At 47.2% G+C, this 22,732-nt stretch overlaps 1 protein-coding gene across 1 annotated transcript in view; it reads left to right on the forward strand.

Annotated features, from left to right (window-relative positions):
- The window catches only part of ncoa1 (nuclear receptor coactivator 1), a gene marked incomplete at its 3' end in the record, with an annotated part of 209,936 nt that overhangs the window by 162,660 nt on the left and 24,544 nt on the right, over positions 1-22,732 (forward strand). Inside the window, exons 6-7 of the mRNA XM_072509453.1 lie at positions 7,270-7,449; positions 8,531-8,626. Of these exons, the coding sequence (XP_072365554.1) occupies positions 7,270-7,449; positions 8,531-8,626 (276 nt within the window). The remainder of the gene's footprint in view (positions 1-7,269; positions 7,450-8,530; positions 8,627-22,732) is intronic.

Genomic DNA, 22,732 nt, shown 5'->3' on the forward strand with positions numbered 1-22,732 from the left:
ATTGAACACTCACTCTGATAGAACTCCCCCTCGAGTCTTATTGAACACAAGCTCTGATAGAACTCACTCTCGAGTCTTATTGAACACACGCTCTGATAGAACTCCCCCTCGAGTTGTATTGAACACACGCTCTGATCGAACTCACTCTCGAGTCTTATTGAACACACGCTCTGATAGAACTCATCCTCGAGTCTTATTGAACACACGCTCTGATCGAACTCACTCTCGAGTCTTATTGAACACATGCTCTGATAGCACTCACCCTCGAGTCTTATTAAACACCGCTCTGATCGAACTCACTCTCGAGTCTTATTGATCACACGCTCAGATCGAACTCACTCTCGAGTCTTATTGAACACACGCTCTGATAGAACTCACCCTCGAGTCGTATTAAACACACGCTCTGATCGAACTCACTCTCGAGTCTTATTGATCACACGCTCTGATCGAACTCACTCTCGAGTCTTATTGAACACACGCTCTGATCGAACTCACCCTCGAGTCTTATTGAACACACGCTCTGATCGAACTCACTCTCGAGTCTTATTGAACACACGCTCTGATAGAAATCACCGTCGAGTCTTATTGAACACACGCTCTGATAGAACTCACCCTCGAGTCTTATTGAACACACGCTCTGATCGAACTCACTTTCGAGTCGTATTGAACACGCTCTGATAGAACTCACCCTCGAGTCTTATTAAACACCGCTCTGATCGAACTCACTCTCGAGTCTTATTGATCACACGCTCTGATCAAACTCACTCTCGAGTCTTATTGATCACACGCTCTGATCGAACTCACTCTCGAGTCTTATTGAAGACACGCTCTGATAGAACTCACTCTTGAGTCTTATTGAACACACGCTCTGATCGAACTCACTCTCGAGTCTTATTGAACACACGCTCTGATAGAACTCACTCTCGAGTCTTATTGAACACGCTCTGATCGAACTCACTCTCGAGTCTTATTGAACACACGCTCTGATTGAACTCACTCTCGAGTCTTATTGAACACAAGCTCTGATAGAACTCACTCTCGAGTCTTATTGAACACACGCTCTGATCGAACTCACTCTCGAGTCTTATTGAACACACGCTCTGATAGAACTCACTCTCGAGTCTTATTGAACACACCCTCTGATAGAACTCATCCTCGAGTCTTATTGAACACACGCTCTGATAGAACTCACTCTCGAGTTGTATTGAACACACGCTCTGATAGAACTCACTCTCGAGTCTTATTGAACACACACTCTGATAGAACTCACTCTCGAGTCTTATTGAACACTCGCTCTGATAGAACTCATCCTCGAGTCTTATTAAACACACGCTCTGATAGAACTCACTCTCAAGTCTTATTGAACACACGCTCTGATAGAACTCACTCTCGAGTCTTATTGAACACACGCTCTGATAGAACTCATCCTCGAGTCTTATTGAACACACGCTCTGATCGAACTCACTCTCGAGTCTTATTGAACACACGCTCTGATCGAACTCCCCCTCGAGTCTTATTAAACACATGCTCTGATCGAACTCACTCTCGAGTCTTATTAAACACACGCTCTGATCGAACTCACTCTCGAGTCTTATTGAACACACGCTCTGATCGAACTCACTCTCGAGTCTTATTGAACACACGCTCTGATCGAACTCACTCTCGAGTCTTATTGAACACACGCTCTGATCAAACTCACTCTCGAGTCTTATTGAACACACGCTCTGATCGAACTCACTCTCGAGTCTTATTGAACACACGCTCTGATCGAACTCACTCTCGAGTCTTATTGAACACACGCTCTGATCGAACTCACTCTCGAGTCTTATTGAACACACGCTCTGATCGAACTCACTCTCGAGTCTTATTGAACACACGCTCTGATCGAACTCACCCTCGAGTCTTATTGAACACACGCTCTGATAGAACTCCCTCTCGAGTCTTATTGAACACATGCTCTGATAGAACTCACCCTCGAGTCTTATTAAACACCGCTCTGATCGAACTCACTCTCGAGTCTTATTGAACACACGCTCTGATAGAACTCACCCTCGAGTCTTATTGAACACACGCTCTGATAGAACTCACTCTCGAGTCTTATTGAACACACGCTCTGACAGAACTCACTCTCGAGTCTTATTGAACACACGCTCTGATCGAACTCACTCTCGAGTCTTATTGAACACACGCTCTGATCGAACTCCTCCTCGAGTCTTATTAAACACACGCTCTGATAGAACTCACTCTCGAGTCTTATTGAACACACGCTCTGATCGAACTCACTCTCGAGTCTTATTGAACACACGCTCTGAAAGAACTCACCCTCGAGTCTTATTAAATACCGCTCTGATCGAACCCACTCTGGAGTCTTATTGAACACACGCTCTAATAGAACTCACTCTCGAGTCTTATTGAACACACGCTCTGATAGAACTCACTCTCGAGTCTTATTGAACACACGCTCTGATCGAACTCACTCTCGAGTCTTATTGAACACTCACTCTGATAGAACTCCCCCTCGAGTCTTATTGAACACAAGCTCTGATAGAACTCACTCTCGAGTCTTATTGAACACACGCTCTGATAGAACTCCCCCTCGAGTTGTATTGAACACACGCTCTGATCGAACTCACTCTCGAGTCTTATTGAACACACGCTCTGATAGAACTCATCCTCGAGTCTTATTGAACACACGCTCTGATCGAACTCACTCTCGAGTCTTATTGAACACATGCTCTGATAGCACTCACCCTCGAGTCTTATTAAACACCGCTCTGATCGAACTCACTCTCGAGTCTTATTGATCACACGCTCAGATCGAACTCACTCTCGAGTCTTATTGAACACACGCTCTGATAGAACTCACCCTCGAGTCGTATTAAACACACGCTCTGATCGAACTCACTCTCGAGTCTTATTGATCACACGCTCTGATCGAACTCACTCTCGAGTCTTATTGAACACACGCTCTGATTGAACTCACCCTCGAGTCTTATTGAACACACGCTCTGATCGAACTCACTCTCGAGTCTTATTGAACACACGCTCTGATAGAAATCACCGTCGAGTCTTATTGAACACACGCTCTGATAGAACTCACCCTCGAGTCTTATTGAACACACGCTCTGATCGAACTCACTCTCGAGTCGTATTGAACACGCTCTGATAGAACTCACCCTCGAGTCTTATTAAACACCGCTCTGATCGAACTCACTCTCGAGTCTTATTGATCACACGCTCTGATCGAACTCACTCTCGAGTCTTATTGAAGACACGCTCTGATAGAACTCACTCTTGAGTCTTATTGAACACACGCTCTGATCGAACTCACTCTCGAGTCTTATTGAACACACGCTCTGATAGAACTCACTCTCGAGTCTTATTGAACACACGCTCTGATCGAACTCACTTTCGAGTCTTATTGAACACACGCTCTGATAGAACTCACTCTCGAGTCTTATTGAACACACCCTCTGATAGAACTCATCCTCGAGTCTTATTGAACACACGCTCTGATAGAACTCACTCTCGAGTTGTATTGAACACACGCTCTGATAGAACTCACTCTCGAGTCTTATTGAACACACACTCTGATAGAACTCACTCTCGAGTCTTATTGAACACTCGCTCTGATAGAACTCATCCTCGAGTCTTATTAAACACACGCTCTGATAGAACTCACTCTTAAGTCTTATTGAACACACGCTCTGATAGAACTCACTCTCGAGTCTTATTGAACACACGCTCTGATAGAACTCATCCTCGAGTCTTATTGAACACACGCTCTGATCGAACTCACTCTCGAGTCTTATTGAACACACGCTCTGATCGAACTCCCCCTCGAGTCTTATTAAACACATGCTCTGATCGAACTCACTCTCGAGTCTTATTAAACACACGCTCTGATAGAACTCACCCTCGAGTCTTATTAAACACCGCTCTGATCGAACTCACTCTCGAGTCTTATTGAACACACCCTCTGATCGAACTCACTCTCGAGTCTTATTGAACACACGCTCTGATCGAACTCACTCTCGAGTCTTATTGAACACACGCTCTGATCGAACTCACTCTCGAGTCTTATTGAACACACGCTCTGATCGAACTCACTCTCGAGTCTTATTGAACACACGCTCTGATCGAACTCACTCTCGAGTCTTATTGAACACACGCTCTGATCGAACTCACTCTCGAGTCTTATTGAACACACGCTCTGATCGAACTCACTCTCGAGTCTTATTGAACACACGCTCTGATCGAACTCACTCTCGAGTCTTATTGAACACACGCTCTGATAGAACTCACTCTCGAGTCTTATTGAACACACGCTCTGATCGAACTCACTCTCGAGTCTTATTGAACACATGCTCTGATAGAACTCACCCTCGAGTCTTATTAAACACCGCTCTGATCGAACTCACTCTCGAGTCTTATTGAACACACGCTCTGATAGAACTCACCCTCGAGTCTTATTGAACACACGCTCTGATCGAACTCACTCTCGAGTCTTATTGAACACACGCTCTGATAGAACTCATCCTCGAGTCTTATTGAACACACGCTCTGATCGAACTCACTCTCGAGTCTTATTGAACACACGCTCTGATAGAACTCACCCTCGAGTCTTATTGAACACACGCTCTGATCGAACTCACTCTCGAGTCTTATTGAACACACGCTCTGATAGAACTCATCCTCGAGTCTTATTAAACACCGCTCTGATCGAACTCACTCTCCAGTCTTATTGAACACACGCTCTGATAGAACTCATCCTCGAGTCTTATTGAACACACGCTCTGATAGAACTCACCCTCGAGTCTTATTGAACACACGCTCTGATCGAACTCACTCTCGAGTCTTATTGAACACATGCTCTGATAGAACTCACCCTCGAGTCTTATTAAACACACGCTCTGATCGAACTCACTCTCGAGTCTTATTGAACACACGCTCTGATCGAACTCACTCTCGAGTCTTATTGAACACACGCTGTGATCGAACTCACTCTCTAGTCTTATTGAACACACGCTGTGATCGAACTCACTCTCTAGTCTTATTGAACACATGCTCTGATCGAACTCACTCTCGAGTCTTATTGAACACACGCTCTGATCGAACTCACTCTCGAGTCTTATTGAACACACGCTCTGATAGATCTCACTCTCGAGTCTTATTGAACACACGCTCTGATCGAACTCACTCTCGAGTCTTATTGAACACACGCTCTGATAGAACTCACCCTCGAGTCTTATTGAACACTCGCTCTGATAGAACTCACTCTCGAGTCTTATTAAACACACGCTCTGATCGAACTCACTCTCGAGTCTTATTGAACACACGCTCTGATAGAACTCATCCTCGAGTCTTATTAAACACTCACTCTGATAGAACTCCCCCTCGAGTCTTATTGATCACACGCTCTGATCGAACTCACTCTCGAGTCTTATTAAACACTGCTCTGATCGAACTCATTCTCGAGTCTTATTGAACACACGCTCTGATCGAACTCACTCTCCAGTCTTATTGAACACACGCTCTGATCGAACTCACTCTCGAGTCTTATTGAACACGCTCTGATCGAACTCACTCTCGAGTCTTATTGAACACACGCTCTGATCGAACTCACTCTCGAGTCTTTTTGAACACACGCTCTGATAGGACTCACTCTCGAGTCTTATTGAACACCCGCTCTGATTGAACTCACTCTCGAGTCTTATTGAACACACGCTCTGATCGAACTCGCTCTCGAGTCTTATTGAACACACGCTCTGATCGAACTCGCTCTCGAGTCTTATTGAACACACGCTCTGATCGAACTCACTCTCGAGTCTTATTGAACACACGCTCTGATCGAACTCCCCCTCGAGTCTTATTGAACACATGCTCTGATCGAACTCACTCTCGAGTCTTATTGAACACACGCTCTGATCGAACTCACTCTCGAGTCTTATTGAACACACGCTCTGATAGAACTCACTCTCGAGTCTTATTGAACACACGCTCTGATCGAACTCACCCTCGAGTCTTATTGAACACACGCTCTGATCGAACTCACTCTCGAGTCTTATTGAACACACGCTCTGATCGAACTCACTCTCGAGTCTTATTGAACACAAGCTCTGATCGAACTCACTCTCGAGTCTTATTGAACACACGCTCTGATCGAACTCACTCTCGAGTCTTCTTGAACACACGCTCTGATCGAACTCACTCTCGAGTCTTATTGAACACACGCTCTGATAGAACTCACTCTCGAGTCTTATTGAACACACGCTCTGATAGAACTCACTCTCGAGTCTTATTGAACACACGCTCTGATCGAACTCACTCTCGAGTCTTATTGAACACACGCTCTGATCGAACTCACTCTCGAGTCTTATTGAACACACGCTCTGATCGAACTCACTCTCGAGTCTTATTGAACACACGCTCTGATAGAACTCACTCTCGAGTCTTGTTGAACACACGCTCTGATAGAACTCAGCCTCGAGTCTTATAAACACTCACTCTGATCGAACTCACTCTCGAGTCTTATTGAACACACGCTGTGATCGAACTCACTCTCGAGTCTTATTGAACACACGATGTGATCGAACTCACTCTCGAGTCTTATTGAACACATGCTATGATCAAACTCACTCTCGAGTCTTATTGAACACACGCTCTGATCGAACTCACTCTCGAGTCTTATTGAACACACGCTCTGATCGAACTCACTCTCGAGTCTTATTGAACACACGCTCTGATAGAACTCATCCTCGAGTCTTATTAAACACTCACTCTGATAGAACTCCCCCTCGAGTCTTATTGATCACACGCTCTGATCGAACTCACTCTCGAGTCTTATTAAACACCGCTCTGATAGAACTCACTCTCGAGTCTTATTGAACACTCACTCTGATCGAACTCACTCTCGAGTCTTATTAAACACCGCTCTGATCGAACTCACTCTCGAGTCTTATTAAACACCGCTCTGATCGAACTCACTCTCGAGTCTTATTGAACACGCTCTGATCGAACTCACTCTCGAGTCTTATTGAACACACGCTCTGATCGAACTCACTCTCGAGTCTTATTGAACACACGCTCTGATAGAACTCACTCTCGAGTCTTATTGAACACCAGAGGTTTCACCAGAGCTTCCCCCGTGTTCCTTACATTCCCTGTCATCGAACCCCCCACACATCCCTTACGCCAGTGGCTTGATTCTCCGCTAAGTTGCCCAGTTCATTTACACCGGCCTCTCTAACCCGTCTCTCCTCCTTACAGTGAACAGTGTCCCTTGGTCGAAGGAGAGCAACAGGCAGAACAGTCATACTTTCAACTGCCGGATGCTGGTGCGTGGAACGGAGCAGGGAGCTGGCGAGAGCCAGGAGGCAAGACAGAAGTATGAGATAATGCAGTGTTTCACTGTGTCACAACCCAAGTCTATTCAGGAGGAGGGAGGTGGTAAGTAGGCTTTGGCGAACAGGATGGTTGTGAAGTTGGCTGGAGACGTCTTGTCCTATTTTGTGTCTAAGGGCGACTGGGATTTACCTTCTCTCCCATTTTTCTCGCAATACCAACTTCTGACATTTGTCAGTCAATTGGTTGCTCGATACTGGATGAGGCAGCCCGAGATAAGGCTGGCTCTGACAGAGAGTCTGAGCTTCACATGTCACAGCCCGGGAGGCTGGCGCAGCCCGGGAGGCTGGCACAGCCCGGGAGGTTGGCACAGCCCGGGAGGCTGGCACAGCCCGGGAGGTTGGCACAGCCCGGGAGGTTGGCGCAGCCCGGGAGGTTGGCACAGCCCGGGAGGTTGGCACAGCCCGGGAGACTGGCTTGGCCGGGAGGTTGGCACAGCCCGGGAGGATGGCACAGCCCGGGAGGTTGGCACAGCCCGGGAGGATGGCACAGCCCGGGAGACTGGCGCAGCCCGGGAGACTGGCACAGCCCGGGTGGTTGGCGCAGCCCGGGAGACTGGCGCAGCCCGGGAGACTGGCACAGCCCGGGAGGTTGGCACAGCCCGGGAGGTTGTCACAGCCCGGGAGGTTGGCGCAGCTCGGGAGGCTGGCGCAGCGCGGGAGGTTGGCACGGCCCGGGAGGTTGGCGCAGCCCGGGAGGTTGTCACAGCCCGGGAGGTTGGCGCAGCCCGGGAGGTTGGCGCAGCCCGGGAGACTGGCGCAGCCCGGGAGACTGGCGCAGCCCGGGAGGTTGGCGCAGCCCGGGAGGTTGGCGCAGCCCGGGAGGCTGGCACAGGCCGGGAGGCTGGCACAGGCCGGGAGGTTGGCACAGGCCGGGAGGCTGGCTCGGCCCGGGAGATTGGCACAGCGCGGGAGGTTGGCACAGCCCGGGAGGTTGGCACAGCCCGGGAGGTTGGCACAGCCCGGGAGGTTGTCACAGCGTGGCACAGTGTGCCATTGTTAGCATGGGAGGATGCAGAGAAGAGCCAATCCTGTGGGGCATCAGCGACAGCCTCATCCCGTTCCCTTGCTGGTAACGTCACGACTGCTGTCTGATTCTAACGGCTGTCTTTATAATTATTCCACAGATCGACAGTCCTGTTTGATCTGTATCGCCCGGAGATTGACAAAACCACAGCTCGCTCCTGTGTGTGAGACATTCATTACCAAACAGGACACATCAGGTACGAACAGTGACTCCGACAAAAGCTTGATCCAATCCTGTGAACTATCAGTTATCGTGATTTGATAGAACTGATGGGGTGTGGGGAACAAATCCTGGGAATTAGGAGGAAGCAAATGAAAATAAGAGGTGGTATGTTGATAAGTTCATTAGATATAGGAGCAGAATTATTCCATTTTGCCATAAGACCATAAGACATAGGAGCGGAAGTAAGGCCATTCGGCCCATCGAGTCCACTCCACCATTAAATCATGGCTGATTTCAACTCCATTTACCCGCTCTCTCTCCATAGCCCTTAATTCCTCGAGAAATCAAGAATTTATCAACTTCTGTCTTAAAGACACTCAACGTCCCGGCCTTCACCGCCCTCTGTGGCAATGAATTCCACAGACCCACCACTCTCTGGCTGAAGAAATTTCTCCTCATCTCTGTTCTAAAGTGACTCCCTTTTATTCTAAGGCTGTGTCCCCGGGTCCTAGTCTCCCCTGCTAATGGAAACAACTTCCCTACGTCCACCCTATCTAAGCCATTCATTATCTTGTAAGTTTCTATTAGATCTCCCCTCAACCTCCTAAACTCCAATGAATATAATCCCAGGATCCTCAGACGTTCATCGTATGTTAGGCCTACCATTCCTGGGATCATCCGTGTGAATCTCCGCTGGACCCGCTCCAGTGCCAGTATGTCCTTCCTGAGGTGTGGGGCCCAAAATTGCTCACAGTATTATAAATGGGGCCTAACTAGCGCTTTATAAAGCTTCAGAAGTACATCCCTGCTTTTATATTCCAAGCCTCTTGAGATAAGAACATAAGAACTAGGAGCAGGAGTAGGCCACCTGGCCCCTCGAGCCTGCTCCACCATTCAATGAGATCATGGCTGATCTTTTGTGGACTCAGCTCCACTTTCAGGCCCGAACACCATAACCCTTAATCGCTTTATTCTTCAAAAAACTATCTATCTTTATCTTAAAAACATTTAATGAAGGAGCCCCTACTGCTTCACTGGGCAAGGAATTCCATAGATTCACAACCCTTTGGGTGAAGAAGTTCCTCCTAAACTCAGTCCTAAATCTACTTCCCCTTATTTTGAGGCTATGCCCCCTAGTTCTGCTTTCCCCGACCAGTGGAAACAACCTGCCCGTATCTATCCTATTGATTCCCTTCATAATTTTATATGTTTCTATAAGATCCTCCCTCATCCTTCTAAATTCCAACGAGTACAGTCCCAGTCTACTCAACCTCTCCTCGTAATCCAACCCCTTCAGCTCTGGGACTAACCTAGTGAATCTCCTCTGCACACCCTCCAGCGCCAGTACGTCCTTTCTCAAGTAAGGAGACCAAAACTGAACACAATACTCCAGGTGTGGCCTCACTAACACCTTATACAATTGCAGCATAACCTCCCTAGTCTTAAACTCCATCCCTCTAGCAATGAAGGACAGAACTCCATTTGCCTTCTTAATCACCTGTTGCACCTGAAAACCAACTTTCTGCGACTCATGCACTAGCACACCCAGGTCTCTCTGCACAGCAGCATGTTTTAATATTTTATCATTTAAATAATAATCCCTTTTGCTGTTATTCCTACCAAAATGGATAACCTCACATTTGTCAACATTGTATTCCATCTGCCAGACCCTAGCCCATTCACTTAGCCTATCCAAATCCCTCTGCAGACTTCCAGTATCCTCTGCACTTTTTGCTTTACCACTTATCTTAGTGTCGTCTGCAAACTTGGACACATTGCCCTTGGTCCCCAACTCCAAATCATCGATGTAAATTGTGAACAGTTGTGGGCCCAACACTGATCCCTGAGGGACACCACTAGCTACTGATTGCCAACCAGAGAAACACCCATTAATCCCCACTCTTTGCTTTCTATTAATTAACCAATCCTCTGTCCATGCTACTACTTTCCCCTTAATGCCATGCATCTTTATCTTATGCAACAACCTTTTGTGTGGCACCTTGTCAAAGGCTTTCTGGAAATCCAAATATACCACATCCATTGGCTCCCCGTTATCTACCGCACTGTTAATGTCCTCAAAAAATTCCACTAAATTAGTTAGGCACGAGCTGCCCTTTATGAACCCATGCTGCGTCTGTCCAATGGGACAATTTCCATCCAGATGCCTCGCTATTTCTTCCTTGATGATAGATTCCAGCATCTTCCCTCCTACCGAAGTTAAGCTCACTGGCCTATAATTACCCACTTTCTGCCTACCTCCTTTTTTAAACAGTGGTGTCACGTTTGCTAATTTCCAATCCGCCGGGACCTCCCCAGAGTCTAGTGAATTTTGGTAAATTATCACTACTGCGTTTGCAATTTCCCTAGCCATCTCTTTTAGCACTCTGGGATGCATTCCATCAGGGCCAGGAGACTTGTCTACCTTTAGCCCCATTAGCTTGCCCATCACTACCTCCTTGGTGATAACAATCCTCTCATGGTCCTCACCTGTCATAGCCTCATTTCCATCAGTCACTGGCATGTTATTTGTGTCTTCCACTGTGAAGCCCGACCCAAAAAACCTGTTCAGTTCCTCAGCCATTTCCTCATCTCCCATTATTAAATCTCCCTTCTCATCCTCTAAAGGACCAATATTTACCTTAGCCACTCTTTTTTGTTTCATATATTTGTAGAAACTTTTACTATCTGTTTTTATATTCGGAGCAAGTTTACTCTCATAACCTATCTTACTCTTCTTTATAGCTTTTTTAGTAGCTTTCTGTTGCCCCCTAAAGATTTCCCAGTCCTCTAGTCTCCCACTGATCTTTGCTACTTTGTATGTTTTTTCCTTCAATTTGATCCTCTCCCTTATTTCCTTAGCTATCCACGGTCGATTTTCCCTCTTTTTACCGTCCTTCCTTTTTGTTGGTATAAACCTTTGCTGGGCACTGTGAAAAATCACTTGGAAGGTTCTCCACTGTTCCTCAACTGTTTCACCATAAAGTCTTTGCTCCCAGTCTACCTTAGCTAGTTCTTCTCTCATCCCATTGTAATCTCCTTTGTTTAAGCACAAAACACTAGTGCTTGATTTTACCTTCTCACCCTCCATCTGTATTTTAAATTCCACGATATTGTGATCGCTCCTTCCGAGAGGGTCCCTAACTATGAGATCCTGAATCAATCCTGCCTCATTACACAGGACCAGATCTAGGACCGCTTGTTCCCTCGTAGGTTCCATTACATACTGTTCTAGGAAACTATCGCGGATACATTCTATAAACTCCTCCTCAAGGCTGCCTTGACCGACCTGGTTAAACCAATCAACATGTAGATTAAAACCCCCCATGATAACTGCTGTACCATTTCTACATGCATTGGTTATTTCTTTGTTTATTGCCTGCCCCACCATAATGTTACTATTTGGTGGCCTATAGATTACTCCTATCAGTGACTTTTTCGCCTTACTATTCCTGATTTCCACCCAAATGGATTCAACCTTATCCTCCATAGCACCGATGTCATCCCTTACTGTTGCCCGGATGTCATCCTTAAATAACAGAGCTACACCACCTCCCTTCCCATCCACTCTGTCCTTCCGAAAAGTTTGATACCCTCGGATATTTAACTCCCAGTCGTGACCATCCTTTAACCATGTTTCAGTAATGGCCACTAAATCATAGTCATTCACGATGATTTGCGCCATCAACTCATTTACCTTATTCCGAATACTACGAGCATTCAGGTAAAGTACACTTATGTTGGCTTTTTTACCTCTGTTTTGAATCTTAACACCTCGATCAGTAACCTCTCCTAAGTTATATTTCCTCTTAACCTTTCTCCTAATTTTCCTTGTCGTCGAACCCATATCTTCCTGTAACAACCTGCCGCGTCGCTTACCATTAATGTTTTCACTTCCCGTTTTATTTCTTTTAGTATTCCTGGTCCTATTCACTGAGCTCCCCTCAGTCACTGCACCTTGTACATTCGCCCTTTTTGATTTTTGACTATGGCTTCTCTGCCTTACACTGTCCCCCTTACTGCCTTTTATTTCTGTCCCTGTTTTACTACCTTCCAACTTCCTGCATCGGTTCCCATCCCCCTGCCACATTAGTTTAAATTCTCCCCAACAGCTCTAGCAAACACCCCCCTAGGACATTGGTTCCAGTCCTGCCCAGGTGCAGACCGTCCGGATTGTACTGGTCCCACCTCCCCCAGAATCGGTTCCAATGTCCCAGGAATTTGAATCCCTCCCTCTTGCACCATCTCTCTAGCCACGTATTCATCCTCTCTATCCTGACATTCCTACTCTGACTAGCTCGTGGCACTGGTAGCAATCCAGAGATGACTACCTTTGAGGTCCTACTTTTTAGTTTAACTCCTAGCTCCCTAAATTCAGCTTGTAGGACCTCGTCCCGTTTTTTACCTATATCGTTGGTGCCTATGTGCACCACGACAGCTGGCTGTTCACCCTCCCCCCCCCCCCCCCCCCCCCCCCCAGAATGTCCTGCAGCCGCTCCGAGACATCCTTGACCCTTGCACAAGGGAGGCAACATACCATCCTGGAGTCTCGATTGCGTCCGCAGAACCGCCTGTCTATTCCCCTTACAATTGAGTCCCCTATCACTATAGCCCTGCCATTCTTCTTCCTGCCCAGCTGTGCAGCAGAGCCAACCACGGTGCCATGAACCTGGCTGCTGCCGCCTTCCCCTGGTGAGCCATCTCCCTCAACAGTATCCAAAGCGGTATATCTGTTTTGCAGGGAGATGACCGCAGAGGACACCTGCACTGCCTTTCTACTCTTGCTCTGTCTTTTGGTCACCCATTTTCTATCTCCCTCAGTACCTTTCACCTGCGGTGTGACCAACTCGCTAAACGTGCTATCCACGACGTCCTCAGCATCGCGGATGCTCCAAAGTGAGTCCATCCGCAGCTCCAGAGCCGTCAAGCGGTCTAACAGGAGCTGCAACTGGACACACTTCTTGCACGTGAAGGAGCCAGGGACAGTGGACGTGTCCCTGAGCTCCCACATCGCACACGAGAAGCATGACACGGGTCTGAGATCTCCTGCCATGTCTTAAACCTTCGGTTAACTTCAACAATTTCAATTTCCCCCCCAAAAAAAATTTAAATAAATAAATAAACAATGAAGAAAAAATAAATAAATATACCAATGAAAAGAAACAGAAAAACAGAAACACTACTTACCAGTCACAAAAAGCACTTCCTCCCCACCCAGCTTCGAATTCCCACCTCGATTCAAATTCAAACGACAACATTGCATTTGCTTTCTTAATTACAGACTTAACCTGCAAGTTTACCTTTAGAGAATCCTGGACTAGGACTCCCAAGTCCCTTTGCACTTCAGCATTAAGAACTTTGTCACCGTTTAGAAAATAGTCCATGCCTCTATTCTTTTTTCCAAAGTGCAAGACCTCGCACTTGCCCATGTTGAATTTCATCAGACATTTCTTGGACCACTCTCCTAAACTGTCTAAATCTTTCTGCAGCCTCCCCACCTCCTCCACACTACCTGCCCCTCCACCTATCTTTGTATCATCGGCAAACTTAGCCAGAATGCCCCCTGTCCCGACATCTAGATCGTTAATATGTTAATCGTTAATAAGCATAGTCAACACGGTTTTGTGAAGGGTAGGTCGTGCCCTACCCTTCTATAAAGGTATATATACCCTTCTATATATACACATATAACTCTATAAGGTTATCTTATAGAGTTCTTTGAGAAGGTGACCAAACAGGTGGATTAGGGTAAAGCAGTTGATGTGGTGTATATGGATTTCAGTAAAGCGTTTGATAAGGTTCCCCACGGTAGGCTACTGCAGGAAATACGGAGGCTGGGGATTGAGGGTGATTTAGCAGTTTGGATCAGAAATTGGCTAGCTGGAAGAAGACAAAGGGTGGTGGTTGATGGGAAATGTTCAGACTGGAGTCCAGTTACTAGTGGTGTACCACGAGGATCTGTTTTGGGGCCACTGCTGTTTGTCATTTTTATAAATGACCTGGAGGAGGGTGTAGAAGGATGGGTGAGTAAATTTGCAGATGACACTAAAGTCGGTGGAGTTGTGGCCAGTGCGGAAGGATGTTACAAGTTACAGAGGGACATAGATAAGCTGCAGCGCTGGGCTGAGAGGTGGCAAATGGAGTTTAATGCAGAAAAGTGTGAGGTGATTCATTTTGGAAGGAATAACAGGAAGACTGAGTACTGGGTTAATGGTAAGATTCTTGGCAGTGTGGATGAGCAGAGAGATCTCGGTGTCCATGTACATAGATCCCTGAAAGTTGCCACCCAGGTTGAGAGGGTTGTTCAGAAGGCGTACGGTGTGTTAGCTTTTAATGGTAGAGGGATTGAGTTTCGGAGCCATGAGGTCATGTTGCAGCTATACAAAACTCTGGTGCGGCCACATTTGGAGTATTGCGTGCAATTCTGGTCGCCGCATTATAGGAAGGATATGGAAGCATTGGAAAGGGTGCAGAGGAGATTTACCAGAATGTTGCCTGGTATGGAGGAAAGGCTGAGGGACTTGAGGCTGTTTTCGTTAGAGAGAAGAAGGTTAAGAGGTGACTTAATTGAGGCATACAAGATGATCAGAGGATTGGATAGGGTGGACAGTGAGAGCCTTTTTCCTCGGATGGTGATGTCTAGCACGAGGGGACATACCTTTAAATTGAGGGGAGATAGATATAAGACAGATGTCAGAGGTAGGTTCTTTACTCAGAGAGTAGTAAAGACGTGGAATGCCCTGCCTGCAACAGTAGTGGACTCGCCAACACTAAGGGCATTCAAATGGTCATTGGATAGACATATGGACGATAAGGGAATAGTGTAGATGGGCTTTAGAGAGGTTTCACAGGTCGGCGCAACATCGAGGGCCGAAGGGCCTGTACTGCGATGTAATGTTCTAAGTTCTAAAGACAGCAGTTAAGGGTATTCATGATTGAATGGCGGAGCAGACTCAATGGGCCGAGTGGCCTAAATCTGCTATGTCTTATGGTATTGTGTTCACTGTATTGAGTAGTATTAGTAAAGGGGTAATTGTAAGCTTTTTTTGAGTGTGATGTTAAAGATTTTAAACTGTGTTAGTAATAAAGTTTGTTTTAATATACCGTGTCTCTATTTCTTCGTGTAATCACGCCAGGAGCGAGATATCATTCCCTCACAGTTGACACAATTAAGTATTGGGGTTTCGGTCAAGAATCCTAGCTGCTGTTGGGGTCTGATCTGGGATTGTAATGTCTCTGGTTCCGATCTCCCTGTCAGAGGAAATCCTTCATCTGAAACACTTCCGTTTGAACTCTCGTTCATCTTCGCCACACAAACTTTGTTCGTGCAATCGGTCCGTGTGATTCAACTGTGGTGCATCCTCTTCAAGATCAACAAAACATTCCTGCAATGCAGTGCGCAGAAATTAAACCGGTCCCAGCACGCTCTACAACTCTAACAACACTTCCACCCCTAATCGGCTTGATACTAATGACATCGCGGCATGTGGGGATAGTATGGAAAAATAGCATTGAGGTGGATAATCAGTCGTGATCAGTTGAATAGAACAGCAGGCTTGAGGGGCTGAATGGCTCCTCTTCCTATGATCTTCCTGGAGGTGAATGCTGACATTTCATTCATCTTTTTCATTATTGTCTGTGGGAATGAGTAGGTAAGATTGGGGATTTGAGGAGGTCATGGGGTTGAGGATTTTCTCTTTGTGTTCATGGCTGGGGTCCGCTGTATTGTGTATTGAGTAGGTGTTCACGGCTGGAGTCCGCTGTGTTGTGTATTAAGCAGGTGTTCATGGCTGGGGTCCGCTGTGTTGTGTATTGAGTAGGTGTTCATGGCTGGGGTCCGCTGTATTGAGTAATGAGTAGGTGTTCATGTCTGGGGTCCGCTGTGTTGTGTATTGAGCAGGTGTTCATGGCTGCGGTCTGCTGTATTGTGTATTGAGTAGGTGTTCATGGCTGCGGTCCGCTGTATTGTGTATTGAGTAGGTGTTCATGGCTGGGGTCCGCTGTATTGAGTAATGAGCAGGTGTTCATGGCTGGTGTCCGCTGTGTTGAGTAGATGTTCATGGCTGGGGTCCGCTGTATTGTGTATTGAGTAGGTGTTCTCGGCTGGGGTCCGCTGTGTTGTGTATTGAGTAGGTGTTCATGGCTGGGGTCTGTGTATTGAGTATGTGTTCATGGCTGGGGTCCGCTGTGTTGTGTAATGAGTAGGTGTTCACGGCTGGGGTCCGCTGTATTGTGTATTGAGTAGGTGTTCATGGCTGGGGTCCGCTGTATTGAGTAGGTGTTCACGGCTGGGGTCCGCTGTGTTGTGTATTGAGTAGGTGTTCATGGCTGGGGTCCGCTGTATTGTGTATTGAGCAGGTGTTCATGGCTGGGGTCCGCTGTATTGAGTAGGTGTTCACGGCTGGGGTCCGTTGTATTGTGTAATGAGTAGGTGTTCACGGCTGGGGTCCGCTGTATTGAGTAGGTGTTCATGGCTGGGGTCCGCTGTATTGAGTAATGAGTAGGTGTTCACGGCTGGGGTCCGCTGTATTGAGTAGGTGTTCACGGCTGGGGTCCGCTGTATTGTGTAATGAGTAGGTGTTCACGGCTGGGGTCCGCTGTATTGTGTATTGAGTAGGTGTTCATGGCTGGGGTCCGCTGTGTTGTGTATTGAGTAGGTGTTCACGGCTGGGGTCCGCTGTATTGTGTAATGTGTAGGTGTTCACGGCTGGGGTCCGCTGTATTGTGTAATGAGTAGGTGTTCATGGCTGGGATCCGCTGTATTGTGTATTGAGTAGGTGTTCATGGCTGGGGTCCGCTGTGTTGTGTAATGATTAGGTGTTCACGGCTGGGGTCCGCTGTATTGTGTATTGAGTAGGTGTTCACGGCTGGGGTCCACTGTATTGTGTATTGAGTAAGTGTTCATGGCTGGGGTCCGCTGTATTGAGTAGGTGTTCACGGCTGGGGTCCGCTGTATTGTGTAATGAGTAGGTGTTCATGGCTGTGGTCCGCTGTATTGAGTAGGTGTTCACGGCTGGGGTCCGCTGTATTGTGTATTGAGTCGGTGTCCATGGCTGTGGTCCGCTGTATTGTGCATTGAGTAGGTGTTCACGGCTGGGGTCCGCTGTATTGTGCAATGAGCAGGTGTTCATGGCTGGGGTCCACTGTATTGAGTAGGTGTTCACGGCTGGGGTCCGCTGTATTGAGTAATGAGCAGGTGTTCATGGCTGCGGTCTGCTGTATTGTGTATTGAGTAGGTGTTCATGGCTGCGGTCCGCTGTATTGTGTATTGAGTAGGTGTTCATGGCTGGGGTCTGCTGTATTGAGTAATGAGCAGGTGTTCATGGCTGGGGTCCGCTGTGTTGAGTATTGAGTAGGTGTTCATGGCTGGGTTCCGCTGTATTGTGTATTGAGTAGGTGTTCACGGCTGGGGTCCGCTGTATTGTGTATTGAGTACAAAGAACAAAGAAATGTACAGCACAGGAACAGGCCCTTCGGCCCTCCAAGCCTGTGCCGACCATACTTCCTGACTAAACTACAATCTTCTACACTTCCTGGGTCCGTATCCTTCTATTCCCATCCTATTCATATATTTGTCAAGATGCCCCTTAAATGTCCCTATCGTCCCTGCTTCCACTACCTCCTCCGGTAGCGAGTTCCAGGTACCCACTACCCTCTGCATAAAAAACTTGCCTCCTACATCTACTCTAAACCTTGCCCCTCTCACCTTAAACCTATGCCCCCTAGTAATTGACCCCTCTACCCTGGGGAAAAGCCTCTGACTATCCACTCTGTCTATGCCCCTCATAATTTTGTATACCTCTATCAGGTCTCCCCTCAACCTCCTTCGTTCCAGTGAGAACAAACCGAGTTTATTCAACCGCTCCTCATAGCTAATGCCCTCCATACCAGGCAACATTCTGGTAAATCTCTTCTGCACCCTCTCTAAAGCCTCCACATCCTTCTGGTAGTGTGGCGACCAGAATTGAACACTATACTCCAAGTGTGGCCTAACTAAGGTTCTATACAGCTGCAACATGACTTGCCAATTCTTATACTCAATGCCCCGGCCAATGAAGGCAAGCATGCCGTATGCCTTCTTGACTACCTTCTCCACCTGTGTTGCCCCTTTCAATGACCTGTGGACCTGTACTCCTAGATCTCTTTGACTTTCAATACTCTTGAGGGTTCTACCATTCACTGTATATTCCCTACCTGCATTAGCCCTTCCAAAATGCATTACCTCACATTTGTCCGGATTAAACTCCATCTGCCATCTCTCCGCCCAAGTCTCCAGACAATCTAAATCCTGCTGTATCCTCAGACAGTCCTCATCGCTATCCGCAATTCCACCAACCTTTGTGTCGTCTGCAAACTTACTAATCAGACCAGTTACATTTTCCTCCAAATCATTTATATATACTACAAAGAGCAAAGGTCCCAGCACTGATCCCTGTGGAACACCACTGGTCACAGCCCTCCAATTAGAAAAGCATCCCTCCATTGCTACCCTCTGCCTTCTATGGCCTAGCCAGTTCTGTATCCACCTTGCCAGTTCACCCCTGATCCCGTGTGACTTCACCTTTTGTACTAGTCTACCATGAGGGACCTTGTCAAAGGCCTTACTGAAGTCCATATAGACAACATCTACTGCCCTACCTGCATCAATCATCTTAGTGACCTCCTCGAAAAACTCTATCAAGTTAGTGAGACACGACCTCCCCTTCACAAAACCGTGCTGCCTCTCACTAATACGTCCATTTGCTTCCAAATGGGAGTAGATCCTGTCTCGAAGAATTCTCTCCAGTAATTTCCCTACCACTGAAGTAAGGCTCACCGGTCTGTAGTTCCCGGGATTATCCTTGCTACCCTTCTTAAACAGAGAAACAACATTGGCTATTCTCCAGTCCTCCGGGACATCCCCTGAAGACAGCGAGGATCCAAAGATTTCTGTCAAGGCCTCAGCAATTTCCTCTCCAGCCTCCTTCAGTATTCTGGGGTTGATCCCATCAGGCCCTTGGGACTTATCTACCTTAATATTTTTTAAGACACCCAACACCTCGTCTTTTTGGATCACAATGTGACCCAGGCTATCTACACCCCCTTCTCCAGACTCAACATCTACCAATTCCTTCTCTTTGGTGAATACTGATGCAAAGTATTCATTTAGTACCTCGCCCATTTCCTCTGGCTCCACACATAGATTCCCTTGCCTATCCTTCAGTGGGCCAACCCTTTCCCTGGCTACCCTCTTGCTTTTTATGTACGTGTAAAAAGCCTTGGGATTTTCTTTAACCCTATTTGCTAATGACTTTTCGTGACCCCTTCTAGCCCTCCTGACTCCTTGCTTAAGTTCCTTCCTACTTTCCTTATATGCCACACAGGCTTTGTCTGTTCCCAGCCTTTTAGCCCTGACAAATGCCTCCTTTTTCTTTTTGACGAGGCCTACAATATCACTCGTCATCCAAGGTTCCCGAAATATTTATCTTTCTTCCTCACAGGAACATGCCGGTCCTGTATTCCTTTCAACTGACACTTGAAAGCCTCCCACATGTCAGATGTTGATTTGCCCTCAAACATCCGCCCCCAATCTATGTTCTTCAGTTCCCGCCTAATATTGTTATAATTAGCCTTCCCCCAATTTAGCACATTCATCCTCGGACCACTCTTATCCTTGTCCACCAGTACTTTAAAACTTACTGAATTGTGGTCACTGTTACCGAAATGCTCCCCTACTGAAACATCTACCACCCTGGCCGGGCTCATTCCCCAATACCAGGTCCAGTACCGCCCCTTCCCTAGTTGGACTGTTTACATATTGTTTTAAGAAGCCCTCCTGGATGCTCCTTACAAACTCCGCCCCATCTAAGCCCCTGGCACTAAGTGAGTCCCAGTCAATATTGGGGAAGTTGAAGTCTCCCATCACCACAACCCTGTTGTTTTTACTCTTTTCCAAAATCTGTCTACCTATCTGCTCCTCTATCTCCCACTGGCTGTTGGGAGGCCTGTAGTATACCCCCAACATTGTGACTGCACCCTTCTTATTCCTGATCTCTACCCATATAGCCTCACTGCCCTCTGAGGTGTCCTCTCGCAGTATAGCTGTGATATTCTCCCGAACAAGTAGCGCAACTCCACCTCCCCTTTTACATCCCCCTCTATCCCGCCTGAAACATCTAAATCCTGGAACGTTTAGCTGCCAATCCTGCCCTTCCCTCAACCAGGTCTCTGGAATGGCAACAACATCATAGTTCCAAGTAGTAATCCAAGCTCTAAGTTCATCTGCCTTACCCGTAATGCTCCTTGCATTAAAACATATGCACTTCAGGCCACCAGACCCGCTGTGTTCAGCAACTTCTCCCCGTCTGCTCTGCCTCAGAGCCACACTGTCCCTATTCCCTAGTTCTCCCTCAATGCTCTCACCTTCTGACCTATTGCTCCCGTGCCCACCCCCCTGCCATACTGGTTTAAATCCTCCCGTGTGACACTAGCAAACCTCACGGCCAGGATATTTATGCCTCTCCGGTTTAGATGCAACCCGTCCTTCTTATACAGGTCACACCTGCCCCGGAAGAGCTCCCAGTGGTCCAGATAATGGAAACCCTCCCTCCTACACCAGCTGTTTAGCCACGTGTTTATCTGCTCTATCTTACTATTTCTAGCCTCACTGGCACGTGGCACAGGGAGTAATCCCGAGGTTACAACCCTCGAGGTCCTGTCTTTTAACTTTCTGCCTAGCTCCCTGAACTCCTGCTGCAGGACCTCATGCCCCTTCCTGCCTATGTCGTTAGTACCAATATGTACAACGACCTCTGCCTGTTTGCCCTCCCCCTTCAGGATTCCCTCTACCCGTTCGGAGACATCCTGGACCCTGGCACCAGGGAGGCAACATACCATCCTGGAGTCTCTTTCACGTCCACAGAAGCGCCTATCTGTGCCCCTGACTATAGAGTCCCCTATTACTATTACTCTTCTGCGCTTTGACCCTCCCTTCTGAACATCAGAGCCAGCTTTGGTGCCACTGCTCTGGCTGCTGCTGTTTTCCCCTGATAGGCTATCCCCCCCGACAGTATCCAAAGGGGTATACCTGTTCGAGAGGGGGACAACCACAGGGGATTCCTGCACTGCCTGCCTGCCCTTTCTGGTGGTCACCCATTTCTCTGCCTGCACCTTGGGTGTGACCACATTTACATAACTGCGATCTATGACGCTTTCCGCCACCTGCATGCTCCGAAGTGCATCCAATTGCTGCTCCAACCGAACCATGCGGTCTGTGAGGAGCTCCAGTTGGGTGCACTTTCTGCAGATGAAGCCATCCGGGACGCTGGAAGCCTCCCGGACCTGCCACATCTCACAGTCAGAGCACAGCACCCCTCTAACTGACATTGCGTCAATTAATTAAAATTTGTCTTTTTTTTTTAATACTTTTTTTTTAAATTTCAAAGTTACTGTCAACTATCTGTTTCCTAGCACTAGATTTCTAATAGAAATGCGATAGCTAACTATAATACTCTCCGATCTCTGGCTTAGATATCCTCTAAATTATAATTAAGTTATTATGTTTAATTAGTTCCCAAATACTCAAATTTTTTTTAAATTTCGGTTAGAATCCCAACCAGCCACTCTGGCCACAGCTTTTCTGTGAAGTCACTTTAGTTTCCCCCCGACACACACAATTTGAAAAAAGGTATAAAAGTAAAAATAACTGACTTACCTTCTTACCTTCTGAGTGTCTTAGATGTTCTCAGGTTCTCTCGCTGACAGAGACTGCTCCTCCACCTCCGAACCTTGACCTGCACAATGCTAATAAAATAATAATAATATAATATGGCACTTACCTTACACCAATGGGTTTTATTATTAGGTTAGAGGAGGAGGGCGGGTGGGAGACACTACACGTGTAGTGTCTCGGGTTTCCTCTCCACCAGAACTTATTGGTTGGGGGGGGGGGGGGGGGGACTTGCCAGAGGTGCGCGGGTCGAACTTCCGGTTCCCGCCTTATATAAAAACAAATAAAACAGAAAAGAAGAACAGACACGGGACCAGGTAAGGCTTTTAAATACTCTACTCACCTCCAAGAAGGCCCCTGCGCACCGCTGCCGCCGAAATCCAAAGGTGTTCATGTCTGGGGTCCGCTGTATTGAGTAATGAGTAGGTGTTCCCG

The sequence above is a fragment of the Scyliorhinus torazame genome, chromosome 1 (assembly GCF_047496885.1).
Source record: "Scyliorhinus torazame isolate Kashiwa2021f chromosome 1, sScyTor2.1, whole genome shotgun sequence".
NCBI lineage: Eukaryota > Metazoa > Chordata > Chondrichthyes > Carcharhiniformes > Scyliorhinidae > Scyliorhinus > Scyliorhinus torazame.